The 22,039-nt window shown below is 39.1% G+C and overlaps 1 protein-coding gene across 2 annotated transcripts; it reads left to right on the forward strand.

Annotated features, from left to right (window-relative positions):
* The first annotated feature begins 969 nt into the window (after positions 1–969).
* On the forward strand, positions 970–18,535 carry LOC105042853 (thioredoxin M1, chloroplastic). Of its 2 annotated transcripts, XM_010920195.3 has the most exons (3): positions 970–1,394; positions 15,104–15,172; positions 17,962–18,535. In XM_010920195.3, the coding sequence occupies exons 1-3, from the start codon at positions 1,142–1,144 to the stop codon at positions 18,279–18,281; spliced, it is 642 nt and encodes a 213-aa protein (XP_010918497.1). In that variant the 5' UTR covers positions 970–1,141; the 3' UTR covers positions 18,282–18,535. The 2 variants fall into 2 exon arrangements, with proteins under 2 accessions (XP_010918497.1, XP_010918498.1); XM_010920196.3 differs by lacking the exon at positions 15,104–15,172 and having other exon boundaries at positions 976–1,394.
* The last annotated feature ends 3,504 nt before the right edge of the window (positions 18,536–22,039 follow it).

Genomic DNA, 22,039 nt, shown 5'->3' on the forward strand with positions numbered 1-22,039 from the left:
GGAGGATTAGAATTTATGGACTAAATGCAAGAAAATTTCTAAAAATCTTAATAAAGAGTAGAGGGTGGGGGGTGGATTTAAAGACAATGAAATCGTGGGTTGGAACCACGATTTTTTGAATTCGTGGGTTCAACCCATGAATTCATTCAACGGTAGAAAATTTCAAATGAATTCATAGGTTGAACCCACGAATTCATTCAACGGTAGAAAATTTCAAATGAATTTGAATTCAAGAATTCGTGGATTGAATTCATGGGTTTAACCCACGAATTTTGTTCAAATTTCAAAAAAAAAAATTCGTTGAGGGATTCATGGGTTGGACGCATGAATATCTGAATTCGTGGGTTGGATCCACGAATTCATTTGGTTGATTCGTGGCTCCAACTCATGAATTCAAATTTCAAAATTCACGCATGAAAGCTAGATGGATCAAAAAATTCGTGGATTCAACCCACAAATTATCCACGTGGATAGTGAATTCGTGGGTTGAACCCATGAATTTATTTGACGTGCCACTCCCACGGTATTTTGGTAAATAATTTTTGAACCACGGTATTTTTGAAATATTTTATTAAAAATATATTATTTAAAAAAAATCTCTGACTCTACTTATAATAATTATATATTTAATATATATAATATATAATATTAATTATATTAATTAATTAATTATTATAATAATAAAATTTTATACTATATGATAATTAATATTACCAACATCAAAGAGTTTGGTAGGCCTGATGTTGACCTTTTAAGATTGGGTCGGGTTTGGATTGAAAAATACATGCTCGACATTTGGATCAAGCCCGAATACGCGGGCCTAATTTCTAATGTAGAGCGTGACCTGATATTTGATCATCTCCGGTGGGACCAAATGCAGGATAGATTGAAAAAATTATCAATTTGAATCGGATCTGTTTTATTAAATAGATCAAAAATCGAGATAGGAGCGTGACAACTTTACTAAACGTGAAACCCAACAACCGGCGGAGGCAAGCCAAACGGATTAAGGATTACATTAGCGAGATCTCCACGCACCCCGTAGTGTACCCTCTCTCTCCCCTCCCCAAATCCAAGGTCTGTAGGTCTGGCGTGCCTCGATTGATCCCCGAAACCCTCTTCGCCTTATCTCCTTCCCTCCATGGCCACCATCGTCCTCGATTCGCTGACGGTTCCCCATCCTCATCACGGTTTACCGCCGGCTTCCGCTTCGAGGGGGGCGGCGGCTTGCTCTCCTCTCGGCCGCCGAGGAGTGGGGCTTCTGCCGGAATTCAAGGGCCTGAGGATCGCAACGCGTCCTCTGAAGGCAGCGGCCTCAGCGAATGGGGCGTCGGGATCGAGGGTGGTTCGCCGGCGAGCCGTGGTTTGCGATGCTCAGGAGACGACGATCCAAGGTAATTCTTTTCCTTTTCCTTTTTAAATTTTCCCTGTCTTTTCCTTGATATTAATACTGCTTTTCTTGAAAAGTATTTTTGTTCCTGGATATAATATGGTTTTCTTGACGTCCTGATGACAGAGAATTTAGGTTTGGATGTAACCTGGGAAGATAGTATATGTTCTATATTGTTAATCCCGGTAAAGGTGATCTTTCTTGTTTTCTTTTTATTGATGCTGGATGTGTTTTGTTATAATGGCTTTGTTGAAGTTTGCTCAACAAACATCATATAATTGTTCTAATCTCTTTGATTTGGGAATTAAATGGCGAAATTGGTGAATTTGGAGCTCCCCAATAACATCAACTTGGATCTGTTGCCAACGCATCATCTTGGGTTGATGATGAAGCTTATAGATGGATAATTATTTTTTTTAAAGGGAAGATACTGATTGATGTATGCTTCCTGGATAGTAGAAGAAGTGTCACGGTATAATACATTTAAATAATTAAATTATATAAATATAAATTTATTAATAGAGATTAAATTATTACTAAGTATAACTTTTTGGAGAAAAGATCCATGCTGTATAATCTGAAGATTGTGAACTGGAAATGTTTTCGAGTATGGTAATGGAACCTAGCACCTCTCAAACTTGATTCAAGCCCTCAAGCCCATATTGCATTTAGATTGGAATCAGATACCTTATATTATCAGAATTTCTCATCAAAATAGAATCATCCTTATATTATCATGCTTCTAAGTTTTTTAAAAAGACTTTTGATGATATATTTTCTTATTTCTAAAGTTGACTCATCCTTATATATCATGCTTCTATTTTTTTTTTTTAAAGGACTTTTGATGATATATTTTCTTATTTATAAAGTTGACTTACTTCTCAATTATTATAGATTCTGGAAGTTATTATATACAAAATAATTGCATGATTGCATGAGAGAAGATATATAGTTGATAGTGGTTGACATGAGTTCAAGTTCCACCGATAGTGCTTGATAACACTAGGTTTGTGTTTGGTCTTGGGTGGCTAACTGAGGGGTGGTTAAAGTTAAGCACTTGAAACCACCCCCTTAACCAGCTAACCATAGGGCTAGTTGAAGTGCTGTGGCTGCTACTCAGTTAACCACACCATCTTGTTGGGATGGTGAAAATGGTGTTTGGTTGCAAAGAGAATGGTTAAACCCCCTTTTTTTTTTGCTATATGGACAATAGTGCCCTATTGCATTGTCTAAATGTGGATGAAAATGGCTAAGAACTTCACCATCGCATCAACTATGCACTGACTGCCCAATATACTCTTGCTCACCATATTATTTTATTAGCCAAAAGTTATCAAAATAATCTCAAAAACACATGACTGTAAACTGACATGAATAGGCAACTTTGCTGATTGTTCTTCAATTTTTTCCACAATATATTACATGTAGCATATTTGACCTTGCATATGGATAGGCTAGCACATGGAAATGTTCAATGTATTCATGTCTCAATCATGATAGTCATCACTGGGATCCATGCGGTTGCCCACCATGAGGATGCAAGATCATTCCAAACATGGATCTCTACTAACCATTATATTATCATTGCCACTTTTATCCATGAATACATTCTCGCAATGTGAAGAACATAATGTAGTTTTCAACCAAAAAAAGAACATAAAATAGTAAAAGTGAAATATAAGATAAGCATCATATAGATAGAGGCCTCACTTTTGACCAGTAAGAGTGGCGGGCTCAAAGGGGGATGATAAGTCATACAATCGAACAACATGATATTATCTATTTCTCAGAATAGGATAAGTTAGAAACTGGTATGAACGACAATAACTACAATGAGCAGTATGAATAGCAGTGCAATGGACACTACGAGACAATGGCATATGTAGCTAGCAATATTGACACTAGAATCGGCCTTTGTGTCATTGCTGGCGTGTTTCTTGATCTCCATCCTCAGAACCTTTCGTGTGCTGGAGAAGATGTACTGTACGACAACAATGCCTTCTCATATGTTGGATACTTCTCATAAAGGGTATGCAAGAAGCTCGAGACGTGCTGTTGACATTCTAGCCATGGTGATAAATACCCGGTATGCGTTGCAGAACCCCCTACACTCCATCCCCTTGTTCCCTGTCCTGTTTGGTGGCCTGCAGAAAACATTGAAAAAAAAAAAGCATAATAACACATAAATATTGCCCGATTGTTGGATCCAGAGTCCCTAGCTAGTTCTTGTGTAATGATCTTACATAGTCGTGCCCCTCTGCCTCTCGTTTGGACCTACGAGAACGAGCTGGTCATCCTGGATGTCCCCAGCATCCTTGTTCGGATCTTCTATCCTCATATTGAAATGTTTGTCATTACCCTGGTTGCCTTTTATGAAATTATTGATCATGCAATATACCATGACAATGTTCCTCTACACCCTCAAATGGTTGGGCATGACAGACTGCAAGACCTTGGTGTGGTGCATGAGAGTTCTGAAAGTCTTTTTAAGAGCATTCCTAAGCTGTACATGCATGTGATTAAACCTATCTTGGTAGGTCCTTTTTTGTGGTCCCCGATATTCACTCAAGGGGTACCTTAGCCCTTGATATGGAGCTATAAACTTATTTGTGTTGGTGTAGCCGGAGTTGATGAGTGCCGAGAGAAGTGGTCATAAGGCATGTTGTAACAAATGTCTGGAGTAGGTGTATTACCATGTGCAATGGTGAAGCCTATCTCTTCAATGCACCATCACATCACTTGACAACAGCTATGGAACTCTCCTATCCAGTGTATGCAAACATAAATTGGTAACCAAAGGGTACATGACCATGACATTTCGCAATGTGAACCCCTTTCTAGTTTTGATAGCACTTGCTTGCTCTTACAAACCACCGCTAGGGTGTGCATGCCATCAATGACGCATGCCATTAATGACAGCTATGGCGTTGTGCAAGGAAATATGGACTTGTTCAGCAACAATCATATGGGATAATAAAAGATCGAAAGAATTGATTACCCAAGTGCATACCAGGGAAGAAAATAGGACTTTGGGCGATATGAGGATAGACTGGTGCATCGCCTTTCGAGGTAACGATATAATTGAATTTCAAAGCAGCAACGACCCTCAACATGTTGTTAAAATGCTGGTTTATGTTACGTAGAGTGCTAGAATATTTCAGCTAGGATCCTATTGGTTACGCCATGTCCCACACAAAACAAGGAGTGACTAGCTGCTTGGAAGTGGTATATGCTGGGTATTTGCCATAAAGCCCTGAGAGTCCAATTCATTGCGGAGGCAGTAAACATTGTGGTGGTCATCCTGAAGTGTTGCCTTGATACCCTTTTTCTAGGTGCTCTTGTATTATGTCATAAAGTAGTTCGTACCATGTGAATGATCTGGTCGTAGAAGGAGTTCTGTAAATGGTCCTTGGCATAATGACTATGCCACTTTGCAGCAATAATGGTCTGACATCATCCCACAATTCATCCTTCTTCTTCCACATAACCAAGGGTTTCGTTAGGAAGTCCATATGATCCATGATTGTGACATAGTTACATGATAAAGAACAGGCACATGTTAGGCGTGAGTTACATATTGTAGAGTCCCAATAATAGAAACAAAATACCCATTTGCAAGCAAAGACCACAACAAATTGAAATAAAGCAAGAGCACCAGGCATGACATAACAAGCAAATTCTAAACTCGGCATCATAGATGATAGGGTCACAAATGCACTTCATGACAAAATATAGGTCCAAAGTTAAGAGTTGTATCTACAACCCATGGTCATGTCCACAACATGAATAGGTAAATAGTTACATAATAGAGGAACAATATTAGTAGTCTCAAGCAAACATGACATCCAACTAATGGATCCAGATCAGCAAGAACAACTAGATAGTCCATGTCTAGAGGGTGGTGGAATCCATCATCAAGCCTATGTGGGGTCCTAGGAGGAGAGTTGGGGGGGGGGGGTGTTGCACGAGGCACACCTAATGATTGAGCAATTGACCCTAGTATACGCTGGGGTCCTAGGAGGAGAGTTTTTTTTTCGGGGGGGGGGGGGGTTGGTGCACGAGGCTTACATAATGATTGAGCAATTGACCCTAGTATACACTCAAATTGCATCTGAAAGTGTTTCTCCTCATTCTCGAAGAGATCATAGCATGATAGAATGATATCCAATCTAGCCATGTACTCTTGCATGGTATAGGATTTAGGCCTCAATAGGAAAATCTCACATGATAGCTCTAGCCTTTACCAGCTAATATCCACTTGCTCAAACAACATGGCAACCACCTCCTTGGGAGAAGTCCTATGTTGACTGCCTCAAGAATCCAAGGACATCTCTAGCAACCTCTTCTTTGAAGAGCCACTGGCGGCCACACAGGGGGTGTAGATGGCCTTTCCAACACTAGGGCTACGAGATGGTGGATGGGATGGTGGGACCTTTGTTGGCTCCCCAAGCTAGATTTCTGTAGCCACGAAGGATGATGCAACAGGATCCCTGATGTTGACCTTGGCCATGCTTATGGCCTTATTCATCGGATGACTCATCATTGTCTGATTTTCCAACAAGAGCACTTGGATCCCCAAGCTTCAAAATGTCCCCCCTCTTTCTCATGGCAATGTTTGTGGTACATAGCTCCCCTAGAATGTTGTACCAGAGGAATATCTTATCTTAAAAGTGCTCATATTTTGGATTGTTCTATACATGGTCATTTGGTGAACTCATTACAAATTCAAACAATATAATCTTTTAGAAAACAATCGATATGGTGAATATTTGTTTGCCTGACCTCGGAGTAAATCAATATAATTTAACCTTGGGATACTCAAAGTCATAACGAATTGAAAACCACAATCATGTCAAAGTCACGATCTCGGTAGTAGTTGCACCCATTTAGCCATGATATGATTAAAATAGTTATAATTATGGCATAATGTGGATATCCATTACGGTATGGTTATAGCACGATGGAGACTGTTGTCAGACGGTTATCACACATCCTGTCTATCTCGGTAACGATCAACGACCTTCCTATTAAATAGTGGAAATCAGAGGAGTCTCAAATAAGTTCTTTTTTCAATAGTATTTTTCACTTTATTCCACTATTTCCTAGAATTTGACTGACTTGAGCATCGGAGGGTCCCCAGTCAGAAAATCTCTAACAAGATGATTTGATTTTCAGATCAATCCAAATTTGAAGAATTTCAGATAGCCACATTTGCAAGTATTCTTGTCTCATTATTCTTCAAAACTTTATTCTGAAGGGCATTTGACTACATCAACTCGTACATTTACCAACCTCAGCTAATCTTGGATTCTAGTGGCAACAATTTGGTACTATAGTAGGGGCACTTACCACCCTACTAGGAAGATAAAATGAAAGCCAACAATACGAGGTCACGAAAGAGTTGAGGAGCTTTGAATGCATCTCTTCAGTAGGCTTACCTTGAAGCTGATGCCTCTCGAACAAGCCCATCTCGGATTCCTCCATCTCAGCCACCAGCATCTGTTACTCTCGAGCAGTTCAATTTGCTTGTGCAACAGGGGCAAACTTTGACTGCAGTAGTTCAAGGTATAGCAAGCTACTACGAACCAACAACTAAACAACCCGAGTTTGGCCCTGGTTCAACCTCCTAGTCATCGCTCTTGTTCACAGAGTTCTAGATGAGCTCAACCAAGTCAGCGTACTCGGCCAAGGAATCTTGATTGGAGTGATCGGCGATGTTCATTGAGTCCTCACTCTGGCATAGAGTCCTCTTCAGGTGAGATACTGATATCGGTCCGAAGCTTCGAGAAATGGATCAGCAGATAGAAGCTTAGAAGGGGCAAATGCTGGCACACCCTAATGAGCATGATTTTAAGCTAGAGCCTCCTTTTTCTTAGAAGATATAGGACGAACCGATCTCACCTCGATTAAAAATGTCTCAATTGGAGACTTATGATAGAACCACCAAGCCCCTGGACTATTTGGAGAGCTTTAAAACTCTTATGATACTTTATGATGCTACCGACAACATATTATGCCGAGCGTTTCTTGCAACATTGAGGAAGGTAGCTTAGTTACAGTTACCGATGATAGCTGAGGTTAGTAAATGTACAAGGTGACAACATGGTTGGATGCCCTTGCAGGTGAAGCTTTAAAGAATGATGAGGCAGGGACACTTGGAGATGTGGTAGTCTGGACTCATTTGAAGCTGGGCTGATGTGAAAATTAAGTCGTTTTGCTAGAGATTTTTCAGTGAGGATCCTTCGACACTCAAGTCAGTCGAATTCTAGGAAATAGTGGAAGAGATAGAATGAAGAATGTGGTGGAAAAAAGAACTTATTTGAGGATCCCATGGCTCCCACTATTTATGGGGGAAGACTTGTGACCATTATCGAGATAGATGGGATGTGGGATAACTGTCCAATAACGGTCTCTATCGTGCCATAACCATGCAGTAACAAATATTTATGTTGTACTACAGTTGTAATTGCTTTGATCATGCAATCATGGCTAAGTGGGCGCAACTGTCATCGAGATCATGGTTTTGATGTGATCATGGCTTTCAGTTCATCATGATTGAGGTGAAGGATTTCAAGTATCCAAGCAAATATTCGCCATCAAAACTCATAGATGAGCACTCAGATATTGAAAGCTGTTATTGGTTCCTAGCTCACTATTGATAGACTTAGTAATCCATTGCCAAACATTGACATCAATTGGGTTTGTTGCATGATTTCTTAACATGGATCAATCTGAGATGGTAAATGAGAAGATTACCTCTACAAGGCCACTCACCCATCATTGAGCTACAAACTACTCATTAATACTTATGAATGAGTGAAAAATCCTAATTCAAAGATATAATCCAGGGTGCATGATATAATTCTTCATAGCAACAATTTCTAGAACTAGCATGGTTGATCTATTGTAAATGCTTATCAAATCATCATATCTATGCAAGGACACAAGGTTTGGATCACTTGTATCAGCTAACCAGATTCTAGCGGCCCTACCATTTAGTGAATCTATGATGATGAGAGTGAACATGGATCATCGAGATGCACAGAATAACAAACACAAATTCTAGGGCCCCTAAAACATGCAACTATATAGATGTACGCTACAACAAGCTTTAAAATAAGACAATCCAGGCTTAGAAAATTAGAAAATGTGATTCAGGGGACCAACAATTCATAACCCCTAGGTAGCAAGACATGCTGCTAATCTAAGCAACCCATATCATGGATCATGTCAAATGATCTTCTAGCACAAAAGTTAGAGCAGAGAAATCAGAGGATTACCATTTTAAAACCTCATCACTAGCAACCATAGTTTTTTCCTTTCCTAACACTTTTTTTGGAGCATGGTGGATGATTTTCAATCATCGATGTAAGAGGACCAAGAAGTCATAGTCCCAACAGTCCCCAGCTCATGTTTTGATTTCTCTTGTTTTCGTTTTTCAGCATAAGCAACCACAAACTTGGGAGTAGCGACCAAATTGATCACAACACTTAATCAAAATCCCACAAAGACCAAAATGAGAGCATGCCGACATGAAAACAGGGAACATATCATTCATGGCCCACAAAAGTCATAGAATTTGGAGCATACCAGCATGAAATTAGGCAGTATGGCAACAAAGAAATAACATGCATTGATTGTAAATAGCCATGGCACCAAGCTAATGGCAAACAAAAACAAAGCAAACACCACATTTGATACATGAATGCTGGTTGGTCATGAGTCCTTGGCACCAAGTAAGTGAGCACTTGGGTAAAATGCTAGGTTTGGGACCTTATCTTGGTTGAGATGGAGTTGGAGTTCCAAGCGACCAAAGAGGTGAGCCCCAAGAACTTTTGAAGCCACAATAGGCCATTGACCACCACCACCACCGGCCTATCTAGAGACCATGGCAAGCACTTAGATGGAAATCCAAGTTGAGGCCCCAGCCACCAACTGAGCCCCAAGCTACATCCCACAACCACCAATGAACCTCTGATGGGGTAGAGATGGCATTATAGTTGCCAGTGATGGTGGGAAGGGAATCAATGAGAGAAAAGGGGAAAGGGGAGCATTGACGGCAGTGACAAAGGAAAGCGAAGAAAGCTAGGCCTCTTCGACCAGCATGACTGGTAGCATTGTGTTGGCTACCTAGAGCTGGCTAGGATTCCAAGGATTGCACAACACTGATTGGATTGAGGGTGGGGAAGGGGGAGAAGAGGGCCATAGTGATAAGAGTGGTTTTACCCACTGGGGGTAGTTTGGGAATGATGGGCAGGGAAGCTTAACCAACTAGTTGAAGTTGTCATGCATCCCCTTGAAATAACTTTAACCATGGTTAGGTGGTGAAAGTGCTTTCATTGGCTGAAGTTAACCATGCCAAAATTGAGGTTATTTGGTTTAGTGGATAATTAGGCCTTAATGCAAGAACCAATCGCAACCTTATGGAGTTGGATAAATGAAAGGAAGCTAAAAGATAAACATTAATTAGTTTCAGATTAGGAATGTCAACTGGATGGATTTGGTGCAGTTAGTGAAAAAACGAAATAGAATTCGAAATCCACCACTGCTCTTCGAAACTGAAATCAAAATTGAGTGGTTTTTGAAATAAAAAATCATAACCGGTGCCGAAAAATGCAAAAATAAAATGGAAACCAAAAAATCGAAGGCTGTTTAATTTTTTTTATGCATTTCAAAATTTTCACATATAAATAACCAAATTAGAGATATCATCCATGATTTTCATAATATAAATTAATTTTTAAAATTTATAATATAAATTAATTTTTATAATTTTCATAATATAAATTAATTTCATAATTTTTATAATTTTATATATTTGTCATTGAGTGGAATAGGGGCATGAAATCCCGTGGGACAGGGGGTGTCCTGGTCACTCTAGGGAACAGGATGCCCCATTGTCTTGGCTTGTCCTGATAACAGTTCCGGTCATCTATCCCAATAGATATCCTTCGCTCTCTCCCCTTCTTTCCATTTTTTCTTTCATTTTCTTCTATCTTCCTTTCTTTCGTTTCCATTTTCTGTCTATTTCTTACCCCTTTATTTCTTTTTTCTTCTTCTTTCTCTTTCCTTCTTTTCTTCCTCCCTTTCTTTCTTTTGTTTTTCTTCTTCTTTCCTTTCAGTTTTTTTTCTTCATCTTTTCTTCCTTTCTTTCTTTCCTCTTTCTTCTTCTCTCTCTGCATGGATAGGTTTTGGAGTCTTGATGTCGTCCCAGTCTGGTTTTCTCACAGGAATGGGATGGGATAGTTGGGACACCTCTCATCATATCGGGATTTAAAACTTTGGTTTCGAGTCCTATTTTTGATTCGGTTTTGGGTCGGGTTTGGGTTAGAGAATTCACCAAAACCGAAACCAAACGGCTTTTAATTTGTAAAACCATCATTGAGACCATTTCTAATTAATTTCGGTTAAAACCGCCCCGTTTGGTTTGGGGACTAGTGAAATATTTGGGTATCCCTCCCCATTGGCATCCCTATTCTAGATTATGGCAGACTTGTGGACATGAATGGCATTAAGTTTACGGCAAAAAGGAGGAAGACTAGAGAAGATACTCATTGAGTAAAATTGCTAAGAGAGGAGTTTCTCTCAGCAATGAAAGCAAATCTGGTTAAAAGGAAAAAGAAGGGTGCCTAAATTCAAGAGGAATGGAAGTTAGCAAAGCAGAGTTGGAACAAAATCAGAAGTAATGGTTCAAGAAAGGAGAGGAAGCTAGGTTCTGGTATTGGAACGATGAAGAAGGCTAATGAGTAAGAGCTCTATCAAAGTGTGCCAATAGAGGACATCTTAATGGTGGATCTCTCCATAAGGGTGTTGCATCAGAAATTGAGTAAGTGTTGGCTTGAGTTTGAATGGAGTTGAATTATTCATGTACTTTTGAGCATATTTCGAATGAGTTTTTTTTTTTTTTGGCCTTTAGAAATGAGTGTTTGAAGGGGCATAAATATCATAGACATCATTATTAGGGTAAGTTATGGTAAATAAAGTACATGGGAAATTACTTTGGTTGATGTAGGAAGATATGAAACTATAAATTTAACAAAAATTGAATTGATTATAATATATAAAGGGAAAGCAATATAATTACGAATGTGTTGCTTATGGTATGATACTTAAGATAGTGGACTTTTTAATTAAACGAAAGAACATGAAAATAGAAAAGATACATAATTGGCAGAAGTGCTCTTCTCCTACTCCTCCTCCATCAAGCAAGGTAGAACGTGTGAATAACAAGAGCAGATTACCTCAAAAATGATGGTTGGGGAACATAAAAGGTTGAGAAACAAAGTAATAATTATCTCTGAAACTTGAGATATCAGAAAACTGAAACGTAAAGAAAGAACTATGTATATCAGAACAGTTTTCCTTTGTCATTGCTTCAATCAGAGGGAATGATTTCAAAATAGAAAATGCTCTCAAATCAGTAGAAAAGTGAGAGAAAGACGAAAAACAGGAAAAAATTCTTGATGCCCAAGATATTTCTTCTCCTTCCTGCCTATTTTGTTTCTACTAAATTATAAAATGTTTGGGTCTTTACCATCTTTTATCCTGATGCATCAAACAGTGGTGTGATTGAGATCACCTCCAAACCTTTTTGCTTATGGTTAGTGGGTTCCAATAATTACTATTGAAAAAAAATAAACATCTGAAATTTGATTTGATGGTATAATCAAGTGGATCCTTTTAATATCGCTGGTAACTACATAGCCCGCAATTCCTGTACTCAGAAAACTGATTATTATTGGCAAGTTATGGTGGCTGTTGTTTTGACTTTATTCACATTCGAATGATTGGTCACTGGATGAAATCGTCATGTTGAAGTTATTGGTTATTCTTTTGCTTTTCTAGAAAATACAGTTTGATGTATATAATAAATATCTTTTGGTGTTAAAAGTTCATAATTATTTTGGTTCTTGTTATGCTTTACATGTATTATCTTTGTTACCATATATGAAGTAGAATGAAGTTCAAATAATTCGAGGTGCAGAGTTAAAAGTGAAAAATAAGCATCTTAACAGTTGACATGGGGAAGCAATTAGGATTCATGAGATTCAAAAGAGAAACCAATATGTAGTGCTTGAGGATTTTGGCCATGTTGATTTAGGTTATTACAGTTTATAATGTGAAAATAGGGCATTTAAAGTTGGGTGTCATATAAGACTGGATGATGAACTTCTTCATGAGTGATACTATTAAGGTAGTTATGAGCTAATTAGGAACCTTACAAAACCATTTTATAATGCTCGCGCTAAGTTTGGTTGAAACTTTGGAGTTTGATGGTTGTGCCCATCAAATGGAATGGGTTCACAGTATTCATTTGCAATGTTCCAAAAATCAGAGGATACACAGTGGCCAAGAGGGTTTATTATAAGCAGTGCATGTGGCACCATGGCATGTATTTTTGAGCCCAAGGTGGGCCTTTGAAATTTATTAGTTTTTCATCTAAGTAACTTATCCAGTGACTATACCGATAATAAGTATAATCAAATATCATTTATATTAAAATTTTGACAAACTGTGTATAACCATCAATCAATTGTTTTTCTTTGGAGTGAGAAAACTATATAAGAATTGGATCATTGCAACCTGTAACTACTAAAAAAAGACCAAGAGGGAAGAACAATGATAGAAGGAGAAGGGGGCTCCAGCTGCCAAGAGCAGAAGGAGAGAGGGGAAATATAAGTGGAGAATAGGGAAAAAATAAGAAACAAAGGGAAAAGGAGGGCAAATGAAAAAGAAACAAAAGGTCTGACCTTATTCTTGTAGACAGCAATGCCTTCCTTCTCCTTTAGCCACCAAGAGGAGTAAAAGAAAAGGCAACAAGAAACATAAAAAAAGAAGAACATATAAAAATGTTAAGTTATTAGCCAATTATCAAAAGACCAAACTGGTTTTCTGAAGTAGCAGTGCCTTTGACCTGAGCAAAACAACTGCCATGGATCTGGATGGCATACCAGGCTGCCAAGGGCCAGGATGTGGCAGCAAAGGGTCGAAACTGCCTTGTTGGTGAACACAATTTGTTTTAGATCAAATTACATTTTGATACTTGATCATTAGGAAGAATTTAAGAAACTTACGATGTTTATTTAATCACCACTCAATGATGACATGGTATATGCATGTATATGCATATAGATACATAAACATAGGGGTATCTTTGCCATTTGGCTGATGCAATGAATGCACTTTTTTGCATTTTTCTTTCACTTTTCAGTGCATTGATTGCACCTGTCAAATAACAAAATAATTTAATGGTAGGAATAACCAAGCTGGTTGTTCCTTGTGAACAAAATAACCATCCCATATATGTTGCTGGATTTTTATTTTAATCTGACTTTTTAAAGAGCCCCTCACAAGTCAGAAACTAAAGGCCCTTGCTGTCTATGGTCATGGGAGTGTGCATGGCTCGGGTCAGATCGGCTTGGAGATAAATCTGAAGCTGAACTGATTTAAACCGGTGTTCTAAACTGAATCAATTTAAACCAGTTTTTAAAACCAAAATCAAACTGAACTGACCGTCTGCAAAATCCACTTGAAACTGCCGTGAGAATTTCATTCAGTTTGCTTTGATTTATCGGGTTGATGTTCAATGAGCTAGGTCAAATGGGCTGGGCTAAATTTAAATATAAAAATTCCATATCATGTAGTGTGGATGTTCAATGGACCGGGCTAAGTAGGTTAGGCTAAGTCTAAACATAAAAAATTCCATTTTATATAAGAGAAAAAATACGAAATACACACACACACACACACACATATGGATCAGGTCGGGTTGGGTCGGTTTACATTGGTTTTCTGAAAAATCAAACCAAAACTAAACTAATTTTTTTCAGTTCAAGCCTTTCTCTAACCAACGTCAAACTGAATATCTTTTTTTTATTTTAAAAAAACTGATATAAACCGACCTAATTAGGCTGGTTCCAGTTGGTTTCATGGTTTGGCCCCGTTTTTTCTGGCACACCTCTAATATGTAGTACCATGACAACAATAATCTTTCCATATAAGTTACCTAACTAAACTTGAAGTCCATGTAGAAGTTTGTTCAGTATCAGAAAATAAGTGACAAAACAACATATCTTTGATTTAATCTTCTTTCCATATAATGCACGTCTTTAATGGTGGATTGTATCCTTAATAATTGTTTCTTAAATCTCCAGTATTTAAGTTAGTAGAATTATTAGGATCACTAAAAGCAGATGATTAAGTGGATGCAGTTTTATTTTTATTGCTTTTTATGCAATTGTTTGTTTGTTTTTGGAAAAAAAAGAGAAAACGTCAGCAGGCTTGAATACTGAGAATGAGTTAAAAGATATAAAATGGAATAATCTTTTTACACATTGAACTTAACTATCCTATTTATATCTGTTTAAATATATGTATGTGTCAATATCTAACATCTTTGCAAATCTGTTTAAAACATATATGTATACAAATTTTAGCATTTTGTTGATATTTGTATGTGTATTTGCTAAACAAAAAGGGATGCAGATATAGGTATGCTGATATCTGATCCGTTTTCAAGTGTGCAACCAACAGCTTGCCTCCCTAATTTTAAGTTGGTTGACTGAAAATTGCCCACAAATTGTACTCACAAAACGGGCACAAAGATCACCAACTCTCTTTGCTAAGGTTCCAGAATTTGTGTATGCCCCCAGATTGGAAACTAAGGACCATTAGCCCCATATTGTGCTCCACACAACATTTTTGGTACTGCAGGTATTTGGACTTGCGTCTGCTGTTCATTCACAAACAGGACTTATAGACCATTTTCTCCTACAACTTGCAGTACGTACCTGCCATATGCTCTTGCATCTACCATCTGCCTATTTACTTTCCCTTTATCTATGCCCCTTCTGTTATTTACTATTCTGCTCTAAATTCTCTGATTTTGATATTTTGTTTCTTGTTTTTCTATTTTCTACTTCATTTCCTGCATTATTGATATTTGATGTACATTTTGATAGATCTGGGTATATGCCTTTAGTTAATATGTAAAAGACATGATTAATAGATTTATTTTTCTCTTATATTTTCCATATCTCTGGTGGTTTAATTGAATTATACTTATGGTGTTAGAGGTTTGCCAATCTCTGGGTGTTTTTAAAGATATACCCTTAGAGTTTGGAAGCAAAGGAGTCACAAATGGAATAACCTTAAGCACAGTATGAATATGCATGATCATCTCATGAAATCTATAATTGCAAAATCTAATCTCTCTTTACATCATGCTTCTTGTCATTCTTCAGAGGTTCTTTCAGATCCAGTATGTAGATGTCATGCATCAATTTTATGAGCAGGCTACCTATATCTGCTGTTCATGTTTGCAAGCATTAGGTAGCTAATCAGAGATAAGAGGTGTAACTTGCATATCTGTAATCTTAACTTCTTTGAGGGAAAAAAAAAATTAAAATTGCATTCATTATAGTGGGTTCGCAGCCCTCCTATAACATTATTCATGAATTTCATGACCATTGTTCAGCTATTAGCCTGTTATAGTGGCCACCATAGTTTGGGAAATGATTGGCGGTATTTTACATTTTCACTATTTATCTTATAAAATATCTTTTTTTAATTAAATCTCCATGTAAATTCAGGAGAAAAAAGGTGAACAATGGCATAATCAAATAACATCATTATGTACCTTTATTTTTTGTTATACCCAATTATAGTCAGTAAAAGTGGCTGCTATTTTAAGATAATAGCCAACAACGCCATTGTAACAGTAAATGTTGGTTTGAGGCTCTAACAATAAAAAAGATGGTTTTGATGGGGGTTTGTTATTAGGGTGAAACACTAGGTTCTAGATTAAGAGCATGGTTGTCTTCTGGATGCCATCCTTTTGGGAGATAGAAGCTTGATCAAGTGCCTTTGCATGCATAAGCTGCCACATGTAAGCAAATGCAATTAAAAAAAAAAAACTAGGATAAGCTATGTTTAGTTTTTCAAATATTTAATGGTTGCATTTAAATCAGCCTAGATTTATGGAATTATACAGTTTTTCATTCTAGTTGTTGCAATATTTCACTCATTAATCATCATTATCGTCATTGAAGCCTTTCCCAGTGAAAATGGGGTACTTATAGATGACACCTTTAATTTCAGAAGCTTCCTTCAACAATTAAGTAGATTTGCATGACCAACTATGAACCTAATGTGAAATTCTCATGAAACTGTTGTCAAAGCTGTAGACTGGGAGAGCTACCTTATTGTTTGCTCGTGGAACCAACAAGCAGTCCTTCATGTTCTTTTCTGTAATGCTTCTATTGTTTTATTTTACAAGCACGGGTGGAGCCAGTGCACTAGGATGGCACTTACCATCCCTAGCAAACTCCCAAGATCTCATTACCGTATATCTAGATATGATTTTAGGCCAACCAGCATACAGAATACCACTTCACCCCCAATCTGCACTCTTAGTATACCTTTTCTTATTTGTTAAATCTTTATGGCTGGTCTTTGTCTTCTTGGAACCCAATTAGTTATGATACTACATAAATTTCCTTTGTAATTGTCCAATGGCTGCTTGATTTGAAAGGAAGGTTTCATTTTCCTACTAATATGGGCCTTCTCATCTAGTATTTATTTTTATTTAAAACTGCTAGATTGTGAAGTCCTGTGTAATCCGTAAATTATTGGCCTCTCTCCAATTTAATTGCATTTATATATTCCTCTCTGTGGAATTCATGTTTTTTAACAGTCTAATCAGATTTTTGTACATGTCTTGAGCTGCTCGCCACTTCAAAGACCTATCATGCCTTATGCTGCAAGAGGGTTATTTTCATGTTTACATTGGGATTGAAGTTTAAAGAGTAAGAAAGGATAGATGATGGTCAGAAAGATGAAGCTTAAAATTGCAAACAGCATATTGAAATACGGGGAGGTCATTCCTCTGAGCACATTCATTTTGTGATGTTTGAAGTCTGCGCCCTCTTATATCTTCTATGTGGACAAAGCCCATCTTTTTTCGTATATATTACATCCTTCCAATATCTAGCTTTTTCTTCCCATGGACTATTGAAGACATGATCTGTAAAATGCTTTATCTTGGAAAACATTGTAACTAATGACACTATACAGTCGAGATAGACTACTTGCAACAATGGATTTAAACAAATTTCTAGATACATATCAAACACTCTATAAAATTTAAAATGTGGGATATGCATTTCAGGTATACCATTTTGGCCTAGAAATTCCTGCACACATTGCAGCAATCTTTAAGCACATTAACAGTTTGATGATGTTCAACATAATTATCGGAATGGATTTACGATACTTTACTGGAATGTTTGTTCTGATACTTTACTGGAATGTTTGTTCTGATAGACTTCTTCAGTTGCTAGAGTCAGAGACTGATACGTTGATTTGCAAATATTAAATCAATGCTCTGCCCATTCTTCCTTTTGTTAAACAGTCACTAGATTGTGAAAGCTTAATTAAATTGACTGTTTGTGATATAATTTGGCATAGTTGTGATGCTGGATTCTCTTTCAATATACATCTACTTAATGAAGCACTTTTTGATCTTCTCAAAAACAATAAAAATTAAGCACTTTTGTGTTATCCTACTCCAGTTCCAGATGTGACCAACACTACATGGCAGTCACTTGTCACGGAGTGCGATATTCCAGTGCTTGTGGAGTTTTGGGCTTCATGGTGCGGACCCTGCCGAATGATTGATCCTGTGATTGGCAAACTGTCAAAGGCCTATGAAGGAAAGCTGAAATGCTACAAGCTCAACACCGATGAAAACCCTGACATAGCGACCCAGTATGGGATTCGAAGTATCCCGACTATGATGATATTTAAGAATGGCGAGAAGAAAGATGCAGTGATTGGGGCCGTGCCAGAAAGTACTTTAATTATGTGCATTGAGAAATTCATAGAGAGGTAAATTTGTTCATTTTCAAGAACTGAACGTCTTCAATTAATTATTTGGAGCTAGCTGGTAGTGTTGGTTTATCTTTTCACTGGGTCATTATAGCTCTATGTATATAGGTATGGAGATTAAAGGTGGTCTTGTCTTACAATGTCAATATTTGAAAATTGATGGCAATAAGTATTGCTTGTAATGAAGGTTGACGGACTCTGTTGACAACACAGTTTTCTTATTCTATTCCACAATGTTGTTTCTCTCTTTTACTGCCAGTCCTTGCTTTGCAGATGGACAATAGAAGATGCTATATTATGGAATTGTGCAGAACATAAAATTCTATATAACTATTGATAAAGATTGTCAGTCTTCTAACTTTCTGAAGGAATCATAAATTTCATGGCAAGTGATGAAATCTACGATCGTTACCGGTGTTTTATTAGATCTCTCGTTGAAACTCTATGGCACCATCTGCATTGACACTACATAAAAAGACAACCCAGTGCATTAGGCTTCCAATGTTGCAGCGTCTAGAAAGGGTCTAATATATACAATCTTACCTCCATGTTAGGTTGTTTCTATATTTTGAACTCGTTATTTCATATTGTAATAGGGCAATCTTTTATTGTGCCAAGGCTCATTTTCATCTGCATTGACACTATAAGAAGCAAAAATTTAGGGAACCGTTATTGTTTATCATCGGTATAGAAACCGAATTAGAAAGTTGTGCCACTAAGCATTGAAAAACTTTGGTTTCAAGATAAGATTATTCCAGTTGTTGTGTTTGTTGCAAGTGTATTTAATCTAGCATGTTTCTAGGTGTTGTAATAGTTCTATTTTTTTAAAAAAAAAGGGTTTTTCTGGCCTAATTACCATGCTGACAAAAGTAAATTTTGAGGGTCACAACTCACAAGTTAATATTTATAATAGAATAGGCTTTGTAAGTTCTATTCACCATAATGAGTAGTCTCATCTGTTTTCTTTTCATTTGATACCTTATAAGTTTGATGTTTCTTCGTGGAAGGTGCTGCGGCTAGAACCCGCCCTGAGCTGGAGGTATTGGAGTGAGACGATATCCGCTGGATCGACGGTGATCGGACTTGCAAAAAAAGCTTCTATCGGAGATAGCTTCGATAGTGATCCTCCGATACTCAAATCAGATTTTTCACAATAGGTAGAAAAAAACGAACGTTTATGAGAGGAAGAAGAGACGTACCTGAAGGATCTCCGTTTACCTCTTTATATAGGCGAGGTGGGAGCCTTTGTAGAGAGAGGAGAGATCGTAAAAGATTTTTTTACCCCTAATTATGTCTCTGAGCAGTGCCATGCTTGATCTCTGACTTTCTTGAATATTGTCACTTCATAGCACGTGAGGGCCGCCGTCGTAAGGGCAAAAGTTGTCTGATAAGGGCCGTCCGTCTTATTTGAAGGGATGACATGACTGAATCATAAGGAGGTCTCTAGGAATTATCATGATAAGTCACTGTCTTTAATGACCCGACTCGACAGTCACATAGAGGGTTCGGATGAATGCCAACAGGTGTGGCAGCTGAACCATAGATCGGGAGAGATAGATCTTGGACTGGTCATGTGCCGGCAGGTGGTAAGCTTAGTGTGAATGCTGGAGTCGGGGTCGAGGGTTGAAGTTTGAGATCTGCTGGTCTGGATCGGATGTCGAAGTAGCTTGGTCCCACGTGGGGTGACACGGCCTGATGGGATCGAGCAAGGGCCGAGGTGAGCGTTAGCCATCCGAATCGAGGTCGTTTGTCGAAGTCTAGATTGATGGCCAAAATCTGGAGTCGACAGCTGAGGTGGGGATCGATGCTGTAGCCTTAGGAGCTCTTCTGGTGCGGGTCTTCGGTGTGGCTGAAGTGCCACCCCCAGCATATTTAATGCATAGGCTCTCAGGGATTTTTATCTCCTATTTAATATCCTCGAAAATCGCATATGGCCCTTAGGCTTTCTCAAATTTGATGAGTAGTCACTTCTAGGCACATGAGGGCTCCACCTATTAATTACATGAGTTGATAGCTAAAAGTTGAAAGTATGGGAGGACTTGCCTTACTCATGATTACTCTTATCTTTAAATAGGAGGATGTGATAGGGCTATAAGAAGGCCCTCCGATGGTCAATGGCCGAAGTCCGAGACTAGTAGTCGAGGATTGGTCGGCTGAGAGTGGGTTGGCAGCCGATGAGGGGCCAAGATTGCCATGGGACTCGTAGGCCGAGATAAGGATCGAATGAGCGTAGGAAACATGGGCACCCGCAGGGAGAAGTCGGGTACCCCAGAATATTTTGATATAGTCACTGGCTTGACATATGATTAGGAGTAAGGATCGGTCAAAGATCCCTGGAGAAGAAGCTTGAGCTGCGATATCCCTTGGATCGGTGCCTGAAGTCCAAGAGCCATCTTCGAGCTGAAAGCTGACTTGGCTAAGGGTATCTCTTTCATGTCTTCATCATAACCGAGGTATTATCCCCCAACATATGCCCCTACTCCCTGGTCTGAGTTGGGGTTAGGTCTAGGGAGTATGAATCAACCTGCTTCTTCGAAGATATGAGGCAAGTCCTAGTGTTTGTCGCATGTTCAGCTATTTTATCATAATTAGCTTCGGTCTGTTACCCTCGGCTTTAATATTTGATGGGACCATGTTTGATCTGGTTTGATTTGGTGTTTAGCCCAATATTTTCATAATAACTTCATCTGACAAGTGCAGAAGATGTTGATTAGAGATCGGGTTCGGGCATACCCGAAGTCAAAGACCGAGTTTGGGCATATTCAGACTAGGTGTTAAAGCACCCGTGATTGGTATCTTTGAAGGAGATGGCGCACGGAAGGGGAGAAACTTCGGTGGATCGAATATAGTGGGCTTGCTGCCGGCCAGGTGGAAACTTAAGCAAAGAGAGTTTGGGTTCGGTGGACCAGGCATTGACAAAGATAGCTTTGGTGCCGGCAAGAGGCATGCCCGAGGCTTTAGTGTCATGGATCCAATGAGGATCGGCACAAGTGGGCGCTTTGGGGGTGCGCTGGGATGCTTCAAGCTCATTGATGCTGGCTTCGGCACCGCCAGCGGCTTTGGTCGCATTGGGGAGGCGCACGTGTGCAAGGAAGCTTCGGTCATGCCTTAGGCTGTAGGAGGCATGTGCAGGTGTGTGAGGAAGCTTTGGTCATGCATGAGGCTCATGTTGGTGCGTGAGGAAGCTTCGAGCATGTGGGAAGCTTCGGGTCAGCGGAGTTGGAGGGAGATCGATGCTGTGAGGGAGGTCTGGCATCGTCGGAGGAGAGCCTCAGACCCTTAGGTTTAGTAGGGATCAGCGCTGTTGGTCGAGGGAGCTTGGATCAGGAGCCGAGGGAGATCAGTGGTGCAAGCTAAGCCATGCACGAGAAGGGCGTGGTGCTGTCCATGGATGACTTCGGATCTGATGGGAGCTTCGGCATCACTTGGAACTGGATCCATCGGTGGGTTCGATGAAGCTTGGGACCAGATCCTTTGGTAGGCCTCGGGACCACTCGAGATTGGATCTATCGGCCCTAAGGGTGCTGGCATCGGAAAGGATCGGATCAGCTACCAGAGGAGGGATCGATGCTGCCCGAGAGTGGGTTCGTGGACGGTCGGTCTCGAAATCACCCGAGATGGATTGGCCGGCGAAGCTTGGCGCTACCTAGTGGGAGATCGACCGATAGGGTCCAGTGTAGCTTGAGATCGACTAGCGGAGAGTCAGCACCGTTCAGGACCAGACCGACTGTGGGTTTGATGCAGCCCAAAATGTGCACGAGG

The sequence above is a fragment of the Elaeis guineensis genome, chromosome 4 (assembly GCF_000442705.2).
Source record: "Elaeis guineensis isolate ETL-2024a chromosome 4, EG11, whole genome shotgun sequence".
Classification (NCBI taxonomy): domain Eukaryota; kingdom Viridiplantae; phylum Streptophyta; class Magnoliopsida; order Arecales; family Arecaceae; genus Elaeis; species Elaeis guineensis.